The 21,856-nt window shown below is 41.7% G+C and overlaps 1 protein-coding gene across 1 annotated transcript in view; it reads left to right on the plus strand.

The window, feature by feature from the left end:
- Positions 1-3,231: 3,231 nt before the first annotated feature.
- DPY19L4 (dpy-19 like 4) overlaps positions 3,232-21,856 on the plus strand; it is a gene marked incomplete at its 5' end in the record, with an annotated part of 68,224 nt that continues 49,599 nt past the window's right edge. The window contains 2 exons of the mRNA XM_083624257.1: positions 3,232-3,258; positions 8,556-8,673. Coding sequence (XP_083480383.1) covers positions 3,232-3,258; positions 8,556-8,673 — 145 coding nt within the window. The remainder of the gene's footprint in view (positions 3,259-8,555; positions 8,674-21,856) is intronic.

Genomic DNA, 21,856 nt, shown 5'->3' on the forward strand with positions numbered 1-21,856 from the left:
AACTGTTGTTTGTGCCCGGCCCGAACAATATATTACTGTATGAAACTGCCGCTTATCTATTCCAAAGGCAACAAAGGAGGCAGCCATAATGAAAGACTGTCTTCAGGTGAAATCGGGAGACTCTTATATAATTGCACAAAAAAAAGGGATGGTAAAAAATAGCAGCCACCTCATACATATTCAGCAAAATCAGTGAATCATATTCATAGCCGTGCATAAATAACATAGGTTTCCTCTGTAGCATTTCAGAGTCATTGCATTATGTAGTCTGATGTGAGTAATTTTATCCTTTAGATTCTCCGTGTAATTGCATAGATATTTAATAGTCTTAAAAAGTAATGTTTGATGACGAGCCGAATACCGTTAATTCGACTTGCCGCCCACAGTATGTCAGTCAGATCCGCTCTCTCACAACATTCAAAAGAACTTTCCCCTCTGCTAATAGCTTTTAGCAAGGGAGACCATCCACTAAGCCTTGTGGCAGAATATCTTGCGAGTGGTTTAAGTGATACTAGGTGGTGGTGGTGGTCATATCTCATGGAAAAGTCAAGGCCACCCCGAGGTGGGAGGGGAACATCAGCTTCTCCCCTCCAAGGCAGGTTTATTACTGGTGGCATGTAACAGAAGCACCAGCACTGAGGGTCATCTGCCATTGCCCGAAATGCCCCAATGTAGCATTGCTCCAGGGCATCGTCATGGACTAGTTGGATGCCAAGGAGCGGTGGGAGGCACCAGCTGCAGAAGCCCTCAGGGAACTCCCAGGAGAAGAAAGCTCAGAGCCAGGGGATTGGTGGTGGGACAATGAGGAGTGTTTACAGATTGGAAGGAGAAGGTGACAGGGTTAAGTGAACAGGAAGATGCTGCGGCAGAGCACAGTTCAGACTGTGAGGCAGAAGCAGGGGCTGGGGAGGATTGGGGTTTGGGAGAGGCAGGCTGCTGAAGAAGCCAAGGAGTCTCCGGCTTCTGATGCCCCGAAAACATGAATGTGCATCTGTGGATGGGGAAATGGAGTGTGGACAGAAGCACTGACTACAATCATCCCAATCATAGGAGCCAACTCTTAGGGGCTGAGGTCCCCCCCATAAAATATCTGCGGAAGCCACCCCTCAAATTTGGTGAGCATTGCCATTCAAATGGTTTGTGTGTACCACGTCCGCGGGACAGAGCTTAACCTGCCCCCCATATTTTATTCAAGTTTGCCCCCATTGTACCCCTCATGTAGTCCCACTCTCTAATCTCACAGCTTTCCCTGTGTTGAGTGTGGAAGGCCTTCAACTTTTACTCAGGGTCACTTGAGCATGTGTACAGCCCTCTGCGTGACTGCGGACCCTGATAAAGCAGGGGGTCCCTTCCTGATGGCACATGGCTTTCTGCTCAAATTTAAGTAAATGTGGTGAGTAAAAGTTCCCTGCAAAGCTTCTCCCTCTCAACACAAGGAAAATTGTGGACTGAGATGGTGGGAAAACATGCACAAGGATGTCAGGGTGGAGCTTGGATGCACTTATCACACCCTTGTCCCCCACCCACAGTTTTTGTTCAGACAAATTACTAGATACACCTGCTGGCATGCCAGAAAGAAAGGAAATTATTAACTGTCAATAGAATACCAAAATGCACCCACTCATGTTGTTATTATTTTCCCAATCACCCTATTAGGAGTTCCTCTGTTGGAGGGCTCAGTTCCAGGCATAAAGAGGGAATAATCCTGGGGATTGTGTGTCAGGCAGCTCCAGTTTAGATAGTGAGAGCATGAAATCATTGCCAGTTCCATGCCCTTTCAGTAGCAAAGGATGCTGGATTTAACATATCCATTGGAACCAGCCAGCCACTTCCTCATCTGCAGGCATCAATCTTGTCATATTCAGTCATCAGTTCTTGACTCTCTGTTGGAGGGTGTGTGTGGATTGATGGTCCTGCCACATCTTGGTCATTGCCAGCTAGGGTGACTGTGTGTCCTACTTTACAGGCCTCTATCTGAAATGCTCTCTAAGTCACTGCCCATTTTAAAGGTAAAGAACAGTCAATAGGCAGATCAGGGGCCTTGAGGGTGTCCTTTGAAAGTAAGCTCCTGAACAGCACTACCATGAAATATATCTCTATTTAAATTAAAATGCTCATCCAAAAATACACAAAGGAGGACAAGTCTTACTCCACCCCACTTAAAAGATTAGCACCACAGTAGAGAGTAGCTTTACTACCAAAGGACTGGATTAATAAAAATGTCTTAGGCTGGCACCTAAAAACTGCCAATGATAGTGCCAGGTGTGTTTTCCTTGGAAACACATTCCACTAATAGGCTACGGATCAAGTTGATACAATTTCTTTCTTAAGCAGCACATGGCTCATTAACCTATTTTATTATTGAAAGGGTTTTTTATTTTAAAAAATGGATATTAGTATTTTTTCCTCTGTGCTGCTTGCCATTCCCCCCCCCCCCATATCAAGAATGAGCTGCTAAGGTATGTATGTATGTATGTATGTATGTATGTATGTATGTATGTATTTTTTCTACCCCTGCTGCCCACTATATAGTGGCAGCTTAAATATATATATCAAATTCATTAGTAACTGAAAATCAATAAAAAACAAATTAAAAACAAGCAAACATTGCTTATAGCTGTGTGCTCTGTCAGTAAAATGTTTCCTTATACAGCTGTGTGCATGAAAAACAGTTTTCGGTTGATGCCTAGATGTTCTGTGCACCATTCACTGTTTCTAGAAATGAATTACAGATGAAGTTCAAAACTAAGTAGGTTAAAAAAAGAAGTTTCTGTGAGGCTTTGATTCCTCCCATTGACCCATTGATCCTTCACAAATCCCACAATGCCAAGCACTCAGATCTAGTTTCCTCTTTTGAAGCCACCAGAGCATGTTTATAGTTGTTCCCAAAAAAGTATTAATGCCCTTGCAGTTATTTATGCTGCTTAATTTAGCAAGGACATATACAGTATGCAGAACCAGGCCAGCACACATTCATCTCTTATTATGTCACCAGGAGAGGAACTGCCTTCTGCCCATCACATTTCTCTGCTTAGTGTAAAATGATCTGGGCTTGAATGGATCATATTATGATGGCTTGCCAAGATACCAGGCATCCTTGATGGTTTTTCTCTCTCTCACCACCAGTACTTATTCCACAGAATCCCTGTGTTTGATTTTTCCACTTCCTCATACTTTTACATAAGCATTTAAAGCTGCTGTTGCTTCTAGCAAAAGGTCTCCTGGCCAAGGATGGCTTATACGGCCAGTGTGGAGAAAGTAGGCACTAGAAAACTGGACATGTACCGGAATATCTGAGTCCTTTTGTAGAAGGCAGTATCTAGACTCAATCTAACTTGAAAGCAGTATATTGAGAACAAGCACGGATGATTCTGGACTGAGAAAAAAATGACATTTTTGTGCTATAAACACGTACACAGCCTTAGAATAATGAATTGTGTGCTCAAAACCAGATTCTATGCCTATGCAGTGGCATGACTGAGGAACTGTGGAATACATACTACCAAGCTCAGGGCTGCCTATGGAAAGATCCATAAAAGAATTTGTGCTCACATTCGACAACAGCCACACAGATGCTGTTAGCTCAGAGATGGAAAGAAGAAATAACCCTGACCAGAGAAGACTGGCAAACCAAGTTGATGGACTATGCTGAAATGGCAAAATTAGCTGGGAAGCTCAGAAATCAAGAGGACAAAAACTTTAAAAAAGAATGGGAAAAGTTCACAATCTACTTACAAGACCAGTAAGCAGGTTAAAACATTAGCAGGACTTTAACCACACTTGTAAAGTAACGGAAAGTATGGATAATGTGGAAGGATAAAAATTTGGACAGGTGTTGATATGCAGTTGTAAATATTATCATTAGGACCCATGGAAGGGATGGGGGGAAGTCAGGAGGTTCAGAGCAATCTTGATATTTGGATCTTGAGTTGTTTTTTGATGTATGCTTATATTTTTTGAAAATCAAATAAAAAAAATTTTTTTATAAGATGTTTATTAGGATTTTACAAAAAGCAAAAATTAACAGAGTAAAAAGAAAACAAGAAAAAAAAGAAAAAATACAAAAATACATTAAAAAAAGAAAATACAAAATACAAAAAAGAAATAAGTAGAAAAAGTTAAAAACAAATCCATTTTTTTCATATCTTTAAGCTCGTTTGCTTGTTTCCTTGACCTCCTCACACCTCCCTTTTTTGTATTCCCGTTCACATAGTCAGGTCAGCAAATCCTTACCCTCTTTCATTTATCTTAACTCTATATCTTAACATATTATAACTGTATATTTTCATCCATTATCAGTCCATTTTTACATATTCTTATTGGCCTTGTTGCTAATGCCACTTAATTTCAATCCAACATCATTTTAACATTCATTAATTTTACAATATTTCTGCAGATAGTCTTTAAATTTCTTCCAATCTTCTTCCACCGACTCTTCTCCCTGGTCTCGGATTCTGCCAGTCATTTCTGCCAGTTCCATATAGTCCATCACCTTCATCTGCCACTCTTCCAGGGTGGGTAAATCTTGTGTCTTCCAGTACTTTGCAATAAGTATTCTTGCTGCTGTTGTAGCATACATAAAGAAAGTTCTATCCTTCTTTGGCACCAATTGGCCGACTATGCCCAGGAGAAAGGCCTCTGGTTTCTTCAGGAAGGTATATTTAAATACCTTTTTCATTTCATTATAGATCATCTCCCAGAAAGCCTTAATCTTTGGGCACGTCCACCAAAGGAGAAAGAATGTACCTTCGTTTTCTTTACATTTCCAACATTTATTATCGGGCAAATGATATAGTTTTGCAAGCTTGACTGGTGTCATGTACCACCTATATATCATTTTCATAATATTCTCTCTTAGGGCATTACATGCTGTAAATTTCATACCTGTGGTCCACAACTGTTCCCAGTCAGCAAACATAATGTTATGTCCAACATCTTGTGCCCATTTAATCATAGCAGATTTAACCGTTTCATCCTGAGTATTCCATTTCAACAGCAAGTTATACATTCTTGAAAGTATCTTAGTTTTGGGATCTAACAGTTCTGTTTCCAATTTTGATTTTTCCACCTGGAAGCCAATTTTTTTGTCCAAATTGTAAGCCTCCCTTATTTGATAATAGTGAAGCCAGTCTCTCACTTTATCTTTTAATTTCTCAAAACTCTGCAATTTCAATTTGTCTCCTTCTTGCTCCAAAATTTCCCAATATTTCGGCCATTTGGCCTCCATATTGAGCTTTTTCTGAGCCTTCACTTCCATCGGTGACAACCACCTTGGGGTTTTATTTTCAAGTAGGTCCTTATATCTTGTCCAGACATTATAGTAGGTCCTTATATCTTGTCCAGACATTAAACAATGCTTTCCTGACAATATGGTTTTTAAATGCTTTATGTGCTTTGACCTTGTCGTACCACAAATATGCATGCCACCCAAAAACATTGTTAAAACCTTCCAAATCCAAAATGTCTGTGTTCTCAAGAAGCAGCCATTCTTTCAACCAGCAAAATGCTGCTGATTCATAATAAAGTTTAAGGTCTGGCAGGGCAAATCCACCTCTTTCCTCAGCATCAGTTAATATTTTAAATTTTATTCTGGGCTTCTTGCCCTGCCAGACAAATCTAGAAATATCTCTCTGCCACTTCTTGAAACAATCCATTTTGTCCAAAATTTTCAATGATTGAAACAAAAATAACATTCTTGACAATACATTCATCTTTATAACAGCAATTCGACCCAACAAGGAAAGCTTCAAATTTGACCATATTTCTAAGTCCTTTTTCACTTCTGACCAACATTTCTCATAGTTGTCTTTAAATAGATTTAAGTTCTTAGCAGTCATATTAACCACCAGGTATTTTACTTTCTTAACCAATGTTAAGCCTGTCTCCTTCTGAAACCTCTCTTTCTCAAACGGTGTTAAGTTTTTCTCAAGAACTTTAGTTTTTAACTTGTTCAACTTAAATCCTGCCACATGACCAAATTCTTGAATCAATTCTAATACTCTTTTAGTACTAGATTCTGGCTCCTGTAATGTCAATACTAAGTCATCTGCAAAAGCTTTCAGTTTGTATTGTTTGGCTCCGACCTGTATACCTTTAATCAGACGGTCCCTTCTAATCATATTTAGCAAAACCTCCAGGACCAAAATAAAAAGCAATGGGGAAATTGGGCAGCCTTGTCGTGTACCTTTCTCTATCTTGAATTCCTCAGTCACCACGTTGTAAACTATTAGTTTAGCCTTTTGTTCTGAGTAGATTGCACTTATACCATTTTCAAACCCTTGACCAACCCCCATCCCCTGAAGATTTTTCTTCATAAAACTCCAAGAAATATTATCAAAGGCTTTCTCCGCGTCTACAAAGATTAAAACTGCTTTAGTATTGATGTTCACTTGCAACTTCTCCAAAATGTTAATTATATTCCTCGTGTTGTCAGACAAGTGTCTACCTTTATTTGAATCTCCCAGGAAAATCAAATAAAAAAATTATATATACAGTGATACCTTGGGTTAAGTACTTAATTCGTTCCAGAGTTCCGTTCTTAACCTAAAACTGTTCTCAACCTGAAGCACCACTTTAGCTAATGGGGCCTCCTGCTGCTGTCACGCCGCCGGAGCACAATTTCTGTTCTCATCCTGAAGCAAAGTTCTTAACCCGAGGTACTATTTCTGGGTTAGCTGAGTCTGTAACCTGAAGCGTATGTAACCTGAAGCATATGTAATCCGAGGTACCACTGTATATAAAAAGAATTTGTGCTCTCATGGATCCTGGAACATATAGATCTGTATTCTAGCTCTGGTACAGTTGCCACGACTTAAGAGAACCAGGCATTCCACACACCTGGTGCCCTCCAGATGTTTTGGACGATAACTCCCAACTTCGCTGACTGTTGACCATGCTAGGAAGGCACTAAGTTGTTGAAGGCTGCAATAGATTAATTAAAACCTGCATACTTGCCGCCCAGAAATCTAGAAGAATATGTCCGTATTGCCTTTGCCTCGTGCTTTTCCTTTGCCAACTGGGCCAAGCAGTATCATCACCCAGGATGGCATAATTCAGTGACATAACTCATCTTAGAGAGAACTGGACTTTTAACCGTTGATGGCTGGTGTTACATCATATCCCGTGATGCCATTGCTCCTGCTCATCAAGGCTTCCCTTAAATTATGTAACCATTTTTTCTGTGTGATCACTCATCTCATAATACATCACACTGGTACATCTCTAAACTTCCTTCTTCCCATCTCTCCCCTGCCTCCGTACTTCACAATGACAATAAAGGATCGAACCAGATTATGGGACGCAAACTAAGGATGTGTCTCTCGTATGCTACTAACTGCTGTATAGTTAAGCTAACCCCATACATTGGGGATCAGGATATTATTATCAGAGTAGACTTTTTACTAGATAAAAGCAGGTTTGACCCCAGCACCTTTCTCTCTTGCTCTTAAGTGAACAGAACCTGGCAGTTTTGCCTAACCTTAAGTGTTCCCGGCTCATTATGATGTGATGTGAAAAGCCAGCAAGTTCCAGTGATTATGCAATTTGGGAAGGGATTGCATATATTCCCCCCCTTGATGTTTGGAGGATTTGAGGAAGCATCTGGTCTTTCTTGTTTACTGCAGCTACATTCCCCAGGAAGTTGGATTGAAGGGCTCCTAGGAACATATTTTTAAGGAAATTCTCTTTACTTCCTGAAAATATCCAATTCAGTAACAAACATTTTGAGACTAATGTGTCATCTGCAACTTATTATTTCTGTTATGTGCTTCAGCCTGGGACACAGGAATATATAGCTATTGGGAAAACATAAGGGGCAAGGACTGTTTTCAGGTAAAGACCCGTTCCTGAGCTTCATCAAATTTATATTGTGCTCACATCCTCACGTTGCACTCAAGAGCATTACACTGCGGTCAGAACTTCACAGGAAAACTCAGCACAGCACAGAACGGAGTTAGTAAAGGGCAGAGACGACGCTTTCAGTCTTACATATCTGATGTTAGGCACCTAGATCATAGAGACATAAATAAAACAGGAGAGGGGGAAATAAGGCCTTTAAATATGGCTCAAGGTACCTAAAAGGCAGCTAGTGTTAACTTACAGGTATTATTTATGGTCTGGTATGTGCTTGAATAAGTGTCAGCAGTTGCTTAAGCAAGTAGTTCAGCAGCATGTTTAAAATGAGCATATTACAAGCAGACCATGTTTTTAAAAAGCATCTTTTCCCCCCCAAGTATGCTTTCCCACCCTAAAGGTATGCAGCTGAACTGCCTGCCGTTGGCAATTGTTAAGTTACAGCTGGGGAAAAGTTGCAGAACCTGTCCTGATTTATGAAAAGCAGTTGGCTTTGCAAATGTCAGGATTCCTTATGGGAGCAAACAACAGCGGCACTCTTTACAGATTGGGAAGTTACTCCCACGTTCTGGCTGCCACTCCTGTGATAACACAGCCGCTGGTTCTCCCAAACATCCTCCCATTGTTAGAGATTTTATCATATTTGTAAGGAATGCATTTTTTAAAACCCTCAGTATCTCTTTTCAAAATGGTAATAATATCAGATATCCATCATACCAGATAGATATCCATCATACCAAAACTCTTGCAGTTATGAAGTCTTGCTGCAGGTGTGCAAATGGGACAGAAAAAGGGAAGGGAAAACTATCTCTCAACAAACAGGTAGGTCAGCTATTTCAGGTCCTTTGTGGGGGCACAGAGGGTCTTTGTTAGTCTTGTAAGTCTGGTACTTGGGGCAATTGGCTCTGCTGCCTTGTTTGATGTCACAGCTTTAATACCACAGAGCACCGCATAGCTTGCTTCTATGAAGCAATGGGGAAAACATTGGTCCTGCATTCCAAGGCCCATAGAAACTCACTAATTAAATGGTCAGAACTTGGATAAACATATCAGGGGTGAAGGTTCAGCAAGTGGTTCTGTTTTACTGTGAAGAAGAAAAAGGACGCCTCTGAGCATGTGCAGTATGCCTTGCTCTTACCATGGACTGCCTACCACTATGTATCTTTCATGGGTGTGTGTGTGGGGGGGGACTTCTAGGTTAAATGATATGGCTTGCGGCCAGACTTGGTTTCTGCTTCCTTAAAAATTAAATCATCTCCCTTGCCCTCCAATCCTGTTCAAAATTCAGATATTATATATTAATTGTCCTAGATATTCCCATGCTGGGCCAGATTTGGAGTACAATTTATAACATCTCAAATCTTCACATTTTATAACTTCCTGTCCATTCACTAATACCCTGATTGAGTGATTTAACACAGCTAAAGGAACTGGAATGTCTTGTGTTCAGTATCAAATGTAAGGGCAGCTTGATCTATAAATAAACTTAAGATGAGGAGGGAGAAAGAGATATTTATTTGAGAAATCAGTTTCGCCTACTTTTGTGTAAGTGCCCCACTCTGTTTTGTTATTAAGTGACTGGTGTTTTTTCTTAATGAATGAAAATAAACTAAAAAAGCAATGACCTCTAACCAATGCAGTGCAGCACAGATGGCTCTATTTGGAACACAATGTGTTGGAAAAACAGTACAGACAACTATTACGCCACCAGCAGAAACAATGAGTCAGCTCTGCCAAGGTTGTTATGTTGGATGATAAACACAACTGACTATAGATCCAGATGTAAACAGAATTAAGTCAGAAGGCTTGTTATATCACAGACAAGGAAATGTAACATGTTGGCTCTGAGTATTACTCAGGATTGCAAACACTTTGTAAACATCTGATTATGTGGCCCCAGATTTACTCCTATCTTCTATTTATGCAGAGTACTGAATTAATTAACATGAAAGGAGACCCAAGCTTAGCCATATTCTGTGACCCACATCACTGACCCATAAACCATGCTCTTTCCTATAGGTAGATTTCATAGATATACATAGATACAGATGAGTGCTTTGCCAACATAATATCATGTGAAATTTCTCCATTGCATGGAAGAAACAGATATTTAACTTGTAATGCTGAGTGGCCCACAAGTATTTTTATCTGCACAGCTCTAAGGGCAGCTGTGATCCACTAAGGCGGCAATCCTAATCCCACTTTCCTTGAAGTAAGCCCTAGTGAATTCAGTAGGACTTACTCTAAGTAGACATGGTTAGGACTGCAGCCTAAGTTTTTGACCACACAAAATGGGCAGAGGCCAGTAAAACTATGTGACATCATTGCCTAATACCATAATTTTGTATTTTCTTATTCTTCCATGGCCAAGACTCCTCCTAGGTTTTTTTAGGTGTTATATGGAACTGATGAAGGAGATAATGGATTAACCCAGAAAATCTGAAAAACCAGACAGTTTAGGGTGGGGAGAGATGGAAATACAAATAAAGGTAACTTGGTAAAGGCTATGAAATGAATGAGAAAGATCATGACACTGATTTTTGAGTGTGTGTGAATTTGGCCTCATCTGTGCACAGAATCCTAAGCAGCTTCCAAGCAACTGAATGCTGCTGGGTCAAGGATTCATGAAATTAATGAGCACTTAGCTATTATTTTTGCTGGAAATGATCTGACCTATAGGGGGAAACAAGGCTTTTCCAGCAATTTTAAGTAGAACATGGATCGAAAGGGGACATATCTACTGCATTTGCTGCACTTGCAGTGTTGTATAGGCAAGCTTTTTTTTGAACATCCATACACTGAACTACTTGATCACTTTGAAAGAGGCATAGTTTTCTGAAACTTCTAGCCAGTATTAGAGATTATTACTGCATTGGCAGATGGCAACAGCCTAAAACGCCCTGCTTGATAGTGGGACCACAAATTCAGGTTTCATCAAGATTAATATTATTATTTATTAAATTTGTATGTCACTCTTCATCCATAGATCTCAGGGCATTTCACAGCATATGATGATCAGTCATTATGGGGAATCCAGAAGAATTTATTAGACATAAATAAACTTTCACTGAAACTTTAAGGACTAACCTTTCTTTTTCTTTGCTTGGTATTGACATGTTTTCATACCTTTCAGTACAGCATTTCAGTAGGCTTTGCAATATTTATTTACAGCCTTTTCCTTGAATTCATAGCAGACGTCTAGCCAAAAAGTAAAAATAAGTTTTTCATAATAAATTCCAGCCGTGCAAACTCCATAGCATGTGAAACTCATTATGAGATCCCCCACTCCACCCCCTCATGTGTTTTCAGTGCCATCTCACAATTCTGTTTAAAATGTAGGAAACAAAATAGAAACCATATTTCCGCCTTTTAGCCTCTCCTGTGATATTTATGTGCATTTTTGAGTGACTCTAATTCAGTTTCGAATGCACAGAAACCCAGGTTTTAAACCGACTGAGGTTGATGAAAAGGAAACTGTTAGGCATGGCAGTTAAGTGGATGCTCCCTATACAGAGAAACAAGATACCGCTAGGTCAGAGGTAGGCAATCTAAGGCCCAGGGGCCGGATGCAGCCCAATCGCCTTCTCAATTCGGCCTGCGGACGGTCCGGGAATCAGCGTGTTTTTACATGAGTAGAATGTGTGCTTTTATTTAAAATGCATCTCTGGGTTATTTGTGGGGCATAGGAATTCATTCCCCCCTGCCCCCCAAAAAATATAGTCCGGTACCCCACAAAGTCTGAGGGACAGTGGACCGGCCCACGGCTGAAAAAGGTTGCTGACCCCTGCTCTAGGTGTAAGTTGCTAGAAACAAATAGGAACAATATCACCTCAGCCCCCTGCATACGAGCACCAAAAGTTATGCAGCTGACCACTGTTGGAAACAGTGGAGTAGGGACTGGGCTTTTGTTTGATCCAGCAAAGGAATTTCTACGCATGCAAATGCATATTTATATTTACATGTCAGCCTTTACGTGCTTTATATTGATGAATGAACCAATGTGCTCAGCCTAATGAATGGTTAGTTATCCATTCAGCACAATTACATATTTGTATGCTTCCCAGATTACACAACTGGAAGAGTGTTCTCTCCTACATAAGCTAATGTTGGGTGGAGTGACTTTTACAGTGGGAGAAATCTCTCATGCGAAGGGAAGTCAAGCTGCAGCAGTAGTGATGTCAAACATTCAAGAGTACTAATCAAAGCAGTTTTGAAGACACAAGACATATCTTGGCCTGCCCTTCAAAACAGGTTGAGGGAGGAATTCCCTTACATATGAACATATGGAACAAAACCTCAAAGTCTTCTGATATTAGGGCAACACTGTTTCTGAAGGGGGCAGTTTGGAGGAGAGGGGCAGTGGAAAGAAAGGGGACTCCCTTGCTATCTTATTTGCTGTTTTTCTCCACATGGTTGCAGGTGTATGTGTGTTACTCTGATGTCAGGACCATGGAGAGTCAGACAGGCAGACCCACACACGGTTCATTGGAAGGGCCAAAGAAGAGTATTGTTATGAATTTGGGTGGGGGTAGGCTGTATGCCGAGACCCTTCTAACCTCTGAATCCAGCAAGTGTTAAAATATAAGCCTGGATAGGTTCCTAATGAGGTGATCACTTGGGTGATGGGCCTTTAAGGAGAAGGGGCTCTGTGTGAGACAGCACATGGGTAGGGGGTGCAAGATGGCAAATGGGTGGGACCGCTTCCTCAACTTGCGGATAGTTAGGAAGAAAATTCAGGGTTGAGGGCAGAGAGTTTGGGGCAGTGATGCAAATTAGAAGAAAAAGCTACAAGCTGGAGAGAGGGAGAGAGAACAATGCTTGGTTTCTGTTTGAATCCAAGGCTGCAACTATGGGAGATGAAAGCCCTCCATCGTAGGCTCAGGTTGTATATATGTGTAAATAAGCCATATATTAAAAAAGGCACCACAGTCTCTGTTGTGCCTCATTCCAAAGGAAACATGAGCCCTGGGTAAGTGCCTGGAATATTGCAGCGCTCGGAAATTGGGGTGGTGTGCAACAGTATGTAGTTCAGGTCAACCTGAAGTCAAGGTCCAGAGTAGCAAACCAAGATCAGAGAACACCCAGACAGATTTGCAGGTGGGGAGCGTGCTCTTGCACTCAGCTTCCACTTGTGAGCTTCCCCTGGGCATCTGGTTGATCACTGTGAGAACAGAATGCTAGATAGGCCTTTCGCCTGAACTTTTTATGTTCTTGAATTAAAGTCAAGTTCCAAAAAGGGCAAGGTAAGGTGTAGGAATCTCAAGAGCAACTGTTGCATTTGACAAATTCCACAGAATGAGGAACCAGGCTTGAGGCAACAGTTGTTGCTAAAAAATGGAAAAAGGAGGTCAAAAAGGGGCATATATTTGCATAAAAACTGCCTTTGCTAATTTACATGAATAGATGCAAAAATGTAGCAACTGTTTTTTCAGGGTGGGGGAAACCTGTACAGTACTATAAAAACCTGTACAGCGGTACCTTGGTTTCAGAACAGCTTAGTTTATGAACAACTTGGATTAAGAATGCTGCAAACCCGGAAGTAGGTGTTTTGGTTTGTGAACTTTGTCTTGGAATAAGAACATGTTTCGCTTCCTGTTGAGTGTGTTCCATTTGTAAATTTAGTCCCCCGCTGCTATGGGAAAGCACACCTTGGTTTAAGAACGCTTTAGTTTAAGAATGGACTTTTGGAACGGATTAGGTTCGTAAACCAAGGTACCACTGTAATGCACTTTCTGTAATAAGAGGGGCTTGTCCTGATGTCCTTGGCCAAAAATATCTCCTTCCCTTATTTGTGTGAACTACCAGGATATGCCAGCTGGATGCTGAGTTCCATTCCAGAGATGGTTACACTTTCGTGTTTATATATAAAGTTCATAGAATGATTAACAGGACAGTCCTATAAATGTCTAAGAAATAATTGCAACTGAGTTGAATGGGTCTTATTCCCAGGTAAGTGGGTGCAAGACTGCAGCCTTAGGACCCAGCAGGATAAAAATGTGCTCTTTAAATGGTTCTCTTTAACTGGTATTGTTTGTGGTAGGGAGAAGGCACAGTCTTGAATGAAGGCTGGTTCACACTTCATCCTGCTTCCAAAGATCACAAGAGTTTTCTTAAGACATTTCTAAATATATCCTAGCGCTAATTAGAGTTATGGCTGAACTGTAGAATTGCAATATTTTAAACATACCAAGTAGGTTTCTAGATCTTTTAGATTTTAAGCCTTGGGTTCATCTCACACCCAATCTCTCTTTCTTTCAAATGTCCCCCCCCAGGTTTATTTAACGTTGGGTCAAAATTTATAGGTAATTTTTTAAAAGGAATGTCCTGTAATTATGATATTGACTTCTTCATTCCCAGACTTAAACCAAATACTTCTAGCAAATGAAAGACTGCAATATGCCAGCCACTTCCAGAAGTTTATGTGGCACCATTGAATTCCATGGTGTGATGTACCGGTGTGTGTGTGTGTTGGGGTGAATTTGTTATCAACTGGTCTGTTTTGAATTGGAAAACATGTCAGACTACAGGTGCTTAAATTGGGATGTCATGTGCTCTACTTTACCAAAGACAGTCCTCTGTTTGAAGGCACCCTTTCTTTCAAAGAGTGCCCAGTCAAAGTTCATCTTAAGAATAAAAATTAATAAGGACCAGGTGCCTGGCAGGTGCCCACCAACTGAGTTAGCACAGGTCACCCGCTCTGGCTTCCCCACTTTGGTGAGATGTATTTCTATTTAAATTATAGTATTTACTTCTAAATTTGCACATTTGCTCACATGATTAGCCACTAGGCTATACCAGGACCAGTTTCCTTAGCTACTGAGCAAAATGGGTCACAATAATACCCACCCAGCTCAAGCCATATCCTGCAATAATAAACTTGTTTGTTTATTTACCAGATTTTTATCCCATCTTTTCATCAAAAAGCTCAAATGGGCAGACATAGTTTCCTCTTCCCAGTTTTATTCTCACAACAACCCTATGAGGCAGGTTAGGCTGAGTCGCTCAAGGTCACTGTTATGTACTGAGTTGAATAGGATCCAAAATGCAGCAGTCTGATTGGTCCTAGAACAATAGGATCCAGAATGCAGCAGTCTGATTGGTCCGCAGGAGCCACCCAATCTAACTCTGGGTGGAAGTGAATCCGCAACCTGATTGGCCTACAGGAGAATCCCAGAATTAGCCAATCACGTGGGGCCCATTGTGTAAATAATGTATATAAAGCAGACATTTCGGGGGAACTTCCATTCCTCACTACTCTGAGCTGAATAAAGAGCATGAAATCCACACTCGACTCCGAGTATATTTCAGTCACCAAGATAATTTTGTGGCTGAGTGAGGATTTGAAAACTGGTCCCCCAGGCTGTAGTCCAATACCAACCACTACACCACACTGAGTTTCTGAAATGCAAAATATGAAGGCTGGGGCACTGGAATATGCCATTCATTATAACAAAGACTGTTATATGCTGATCTGGTAATTGCCCAATGTTGGAAGCATGATCCAGAAGTGCAGTGCACAACTGCTGATGGTTGCACTAGCGAAAGGTTGCCCTTATGCTCCAAAAGTTCAACCAGCAGGATGAACCCTGACATTTAATAAAAATCGGAAGAATACAGTAAACTGCCCCTGGGACATGGACTTAATCCCAACATTACTAATGAGAAGAATGGGACACCTCTGCAGCTCATTAACGCAGAATCACAGTTTCATTCCTGGAATCAAGTCCAAACTGCAGCATAGTTGGCCATAAAACTATATGACACAGAAGCTCCTGAGGGTTTTGTGCTCAATGAACTCAGGATGCACAGTTCAGAAGCCACTTGTTCAGGCCTGCTCTCTTATTTGTTTAACAAGCCAGAGAATGTGACTATTTCAGATCTTTTAACATTAATTCTACCCTTGGCTGGTCCTGTGAAAACTGTTTTATGACTGTGCAGTGCAGCCTAAGCTAGATGTGAGGTGGGAGATCTGTGATGCCCAAAGCATTTTTCTCTATTAATTGAAGATCAAGGAAGCGGCACTCTTGAGAGAAAGTGCTTAACCCTTTCCTCCTGAACCCCTCGCTCTCCCCTCTCCCTTGAAGCTATTGTTAGATTCACAGAGATGGGGTGGGTGGGTGGGAGACAAACAGAAGCAGAGATCTGGTATGGTGTAGTGGTTAAAGTGTCAGGCTAGGACCTGGGAGACCAGGGTTCAAATCTCCACTCAGCTCACTGGGTGACCTTGGGCCAGTCACTGCCTCTCAGAGCGACCTGCTTTACAAAGTTGCTGTGAGTATTAAATGAGATGGGGGAGAACCTTGAGCTTATTGGCAGGAAAGGATATGAATGCCAATAATAAATAAGTAGATAAATAAATAAATAGCAGCAGCACGCTGCTAAGAGGAAGGCGGGCTTCATTTTAGTAGTGCATTGCTGCCTGCAAGGTTCTTTGAAGTCCTGACTTTGGGATTTCAAAGTGTGATGTCATTTGTGATGTCACTTGATTGACAGGTGGGATGTCCCACCCACATGTCAAATTTGGCCTGCAGAGCCAAAATGGTTCCTCACCCCACCAAAGGCAGGGCTGATGTGTGGTGTGAGCAACGGTTAAGTTTAGATCAGCATAGCTGCCTGCATTTTTGAGGAGTTTGGCGCCCAAACCAGTAGTTCGGAGTCCGGACTGAATGACAAACCAAGAGACAGGATCAAGAACCAAGCCGAAAGCTGGGCCCTAAGAATACAGGAACACAAAGGTTTACCTGGAACAAGGGTGGTCTGTGATAGTCCCTCCTGTCTAGGTGAATCCAGCCTGGATGGGCAGGATTAGTGCAGGGCCTAGGCAGACATTGCATCATACAGTCCAGTGGTTCACTGATCAGGGCTGCTGCACACAGACGCAGAGTTCCTAGTTCAAGCCCTGACGCCACTGTGCCACCATAGATTCTTAACAGTATGGGCACATAAGAACATAAGAATCGCCTTGCTTGATCAGACCAAGGCCCTCTCTAGTCCATCATCCGGTTTCCACTACCAGTCAATTAGATCCTCCTGATGGTGTCACACCAGGACCAGAGCTAGCTAAACTCCAAACTAGGGAGAGATGCAGTTTTAATTGCGTCGATGAGAGAGCCTCACCTACTGAGACAGGATTGGGCATTACAATAATTACACTGCTTTAATAAAACGGAGTGAAGTGTCAGCTTCACTGACACACTGAAAGGCGTTAATGGAATCCTATCATAACAAATAAGGGTCTTTATTGCATTATGCAATGGCACATCGCAAAATGGTAGCACTTCTTCATGGGGAGCATGACATTCTAAGTGAAAAGTGGGAACAGTGCCAGATGTAGATGTTTTTCATGTAGCTGGCATGAGGATGACAGATTTCCTTTTAAATTCACCTTGTTCTTCCTTCCAAAGGACTCCTTTCAGTTAGCCACCCTCCCTGCTATTGTGAAAAGAGTGGCATTCCGATTCTTAGAAACTTAGGCCCTAAACATCCTGGAATGGCTGGTTACCATGGTATCCTTGGTCTTGATAACTCTTACAAGGTCAGGCAAAACAAACAAACATAACAGTTATGTCTAATTTTTCTCTTCTGTGTTAGTTGGACGTGTACCAAACTGCCTGTGTGTTGTCATTGGTTACAGAAGAAGTTCTGAAACATCCCCCTCCCCCACGACAACTTGAAATTTGCTGGGAGAATTGGTGGACCCATTAATGACTTTGCTATGTAGCATAGAATGTTGTAGCATACATTGTGATGCACTGTGCTAGATGCTGTGTGACTTTTAATTGCATTTAATTGCTTCATATATGTATGTGTTTGTATATACACACACACATCTTTGTATTCCATAAGGTACAAATGTTAATACAATAAAATACAAGCCAGTGCGGTGCAGCAGTTAGAGTGTAGGACCCTGGGAGGCCAGGGTTCAAATTCCAACTCAGCAATGAAGCTCACTCGGTGACCTTGGGCCAGTCACTGCCTCTCATCTTAACCAACCTCATAAGGTTGTTCTGAAGATAAAACTGGAAGTGGGGAACGCATGTACACCACCTTGAGTATCTTGGAGGAAAAGTTGGTATATAAATGAAGTTAATAAATAAATAAATTCAATATAAGGTATTAGGGAGTTGATACACATTATTGTTTCACCATAGGCTGTGAACCAGGACACATGGCGTTTTTAAAACTGTGACAACAGTCCTCCTGGATGGCTGCAGGGGTGTTGCTAGATATTTAAAAGACTTGGCACACAAGTCAGAGATTTGCCTCTGAGCAAATTAAGTTAGCAGGTAGCTGTGGTCTCAGTGGTGCTACCCAGTCACCCTGTAAGCACAGCTTTTTCAAAAATTTAAGGGACAATTTTCAGACATTACCAGGTCTGGGCTTCCCATAGGTTAGCTACTATGAGAACAAGATGCTAGACCAGGGGTCAGCAAACTTTTTCAGCAGGGGGCTGGTCCACTGTCCCTCAGACCTTGTGGGGGGCTGGACTATATTTTGAGGAGGGGGGGATGAACGAATTCCTATGCCCCACAAATAACCCGGAGATGCATTTTAAATAAAAGCACACATTCTACTCATGTAAAAACATGCTGATTCCCAGACTGTCCATGGGCTGGATTGAGAAGGCGATTGGGCTGCATCTGGCTCCTGGGCCTTAGTTTGCCTACTACTACTACTACTACTACTACTACTAATTTTTATTTATACCCCGCCCTCCCCAGCCAAGGCCGGGCTCAGGGCGGCTAACAAGCAATAATAAAAACAAGTTGAATGAATACAACCATGTGCTAGACTACCATATTTACTCAAATCTAACACTCACTTTTTTGGCCAAATTACGTTGCGAAAATTAAGGTGTGTGTGCATTAGATTAAATGGCACATTTACATTCGCCAGTGAATACTTTTTTTGGTTTCAAGGTTCTGAAAATTGAGGTGCACATTAGATTTGATGGCACATTATTCAAGTAAATACGGTAGATGTTACTATGCTTCTTTGGGGGTGGGGATTAAGAGAGTACTTCTGTTATACCTGTTTTACGCAGAATGGGGTTGTTTGTTTCTTTTTAAAACCCCAGGCCCAAAGCTTTTTGCTACTGACTTAAACAGATTCTTATTTTTCAAAAATGAAAAGAAACTGAAAAAGTGACCTTTATCAAAACAGATAAGTACTGCAAATGGAAGCAATATATTACAGTATCAAGGGTGCTGTCACCATTCAGGAATATGAGATAAATCAGAGCTCTTATATAACACAAAATGGAACAATAAACACTTCAACAGATTTATTGTGTGTAGATGCTCCAATAAAAGGATTGTTGAAAGTTGTAAAAGGACTAAACATTAATGGGAAAGATATATTAAATAATGTTATTGCACAGAGGCAAAGAATACTAACTATGAGAGAGGGCACTCCTTATTATTTGCCATCCTTTTACAACACCAGGAGGATCATGGGGTTGATTTTCTAGGTAACACACAATATATGTTCAGTCATCACCAAAACTGCTTCATATGTCAGGTTTGGTGCTCATGGAATTGCTTTTTGCAAGGTACAGTGCTGATTAGTGGTGTGATGACCTGCTAGTGTATGACTGTCTTCTAGGCACATTAACCCAAGTCTGGGGTTCTATTTTGAACCCCAAACCATCTTGGAATGCAAACAAAGTGATGTTCAGCTTGAAAGAAGAAAAGCAATAAAAAGTAAATCAGAAACAACAACAAAAAGGAATGCACAAGAAATTGGCTCCTCGAGGATGCAGCTATGACACATCCTTCTCTGGGGCTGTTAACAAGCGGAACCTGCACGCTTGTTCAGAGTTCTGGCCAGCCATTTTTAAAGATATTCCTTTTAAGATATCTGTTAAGATATTCCATTCAGCCATCCCGGCCCCCATTTTTCTTTCCCCTTTCCTTCCCCACCAGTCAACAAGCATTCCATGGCTGCTGAACATGCTCAGTCCTCCCTGGAACGTTTTGGGGGCTCTCCTCCTGAAGCTTCTTCCTAAGGATTTTGGTACTTCTGCAAACTGTAAGGTTCCCCTGAGCATAAAGGATACTTCCCTCTCTTGTGTGGCTGGTGCCATTTTGGCTGCTTAAACTTGCAGAACAAGCTGAAGCAGGTGCCTAAGGGCACACTCTGCCCTGGCATGTGTCTTTCCCGGATAAAGGCATCACAGCCCTCTCCACCCATGGAGCCATTCATGGAAGTTCCTCCATAAGGGCTGAACTACAACTTACGTCAAGCACTTTTTTCATTCAATAAGAATAACTTTAAAAACGCCTTCAGCCCTGGCCACTTCCTTTTTCAAGAAAAAGCAGGCATGTGTCTTCTACACAATCCAAATAGGGAGCAAAGCATGTGGATAGGAGGGGGTTAACTATTTACTACTCCCTGTACTGGTTTCACGACAACTTGGCTGCTGTTTGCCCCCCAAACCCCAGCCCGAAATCACCTGAATCACTTGAGGGCCATGGCTGCTTTTGCTTGCAAAGGTAAAGAGGCCAGTGGTAAGCACACCTTTTTAAAAAGTGTTCAACACAAACATTTAGTTAGACCTTAGACATAGGCATTTACTCTTCTGAGATTCAAAGTATGCCCAAACTCTCCATCATGCCCATGCTTGCATGGTTTTATGTGGGATTAAAACAAAAAAATTTTTTTTCCTTCCAGTAGCACCTTAAAGACCAACTAAGTTAGTTCTTGGTATGAGCTTTCGTGTGCATGCACACTTCTTCAGATACACTGAAACAGAAGTTGCCAGATCCTTCTATATAGTGAGAAGGTGGGGAGGGGTATTACTCAGAAGGGTGGTGGAAATGGGTGATTGGCAGATAGCTGTGATGAGCCTGTTGACGACTCTTAATGACTGCAATAGGTCTTACAGGAAAAAGCAAGGGGTGAGAAGGTGAAAAATGGCTTTGTCATGTATAATGAGATAAGAATCCAATGTCTTTGTTCAGACCAGGTCTCTCCATGGTTTTAAGTTTGGTAATGAGTTGCAATTCAGCAGCTTCTCTTTCCAGTCTATTTCTGAAATTCCTTTGTAGTAATACAGCTACTTTGAGATCTTGTATAGAATGTCCTGGGAGATTGAAGTGTTCTCCTACTGGTTTCTCTGTCTTGTGATTCTTGATGTCCGATTTATGTCCGTTTATTCTTTGGCGTAAGGTTTGGCCTGTTTGTCCAATATAGAGAGCTGAAGGACACTGTTGGCATTTGATGGCATATACAATGTTAGACGATGAGCAATTAAATAGTCCCGAGATGGTATGTGTGATGTTGTTGGGGCCAGTAATGGTGTTGTCTGGGTGTATGTGGATTGTCCTTTGTTAAGAATGTAACAAAGAACTTGGCTTTATCAAAATTCCTTTGTGTTGTAGATGTATTTAAGAGGTGCCTTAGGTAAAGGTAAAGGGACCCCTGACCATTAGGTCCAGTCGTGGCCAACTCGGGGGTTGCAGCCCTCATCTCGCTTTATTGGCTGAGGGAGCCGGCGTACAGCTTCCGGGTCATGTGGCCAGCATGACTAAGCCACTTCTGGAGAATCAGAGCAGTGCACGGAAACGCCGTTTACCTTCCCGCCGGAGCGGTACCTATTTATCTACTTGCACTTTGATGTGCTTTAGAACTGCTAGGTTGGCAGGAGCAGGGACCGAGCAACGGGAGCTCACTCCATCATGGGAATTCAAACCGCCAACCTTCTGATCGGCAAGCCCTAGACTCTGTGGTTTAACCCACAGCACCACCCGTGTCCCTAAGATGTGCCTTAGGTCATCTTAAATAGCTCTTGAATATAGGGCCACGACCACAGCTCAGTGGGAAAGCATCTACTTTGCATGCAAGAATCAGAGTGTCCCAAGTTTAATTCCCAGCATCTCCAAGTATGGCTGGGAGTGTCTTTGTCTGAGAACCTTGGAGAGCCACTGCCAGTCGGTAGACTATGCTGAGCTTGATTGGCTCAGTAGTCTGACTCAGTGTAAAGGAGTTCCCTAGGTTCTTATGG

The sequence above is a fragment of the Podarcis filfolensis genome (genome assembly GCF_964270895.1).
Source record: "Podarcis filfolensis genome assembly, chromosome: 7".
NCBI lineage: Eukaryota > Metazoa > Chordata > Lepidosauria > Squamata > Lacertidae > Podarcis > Podarcis filfolensis.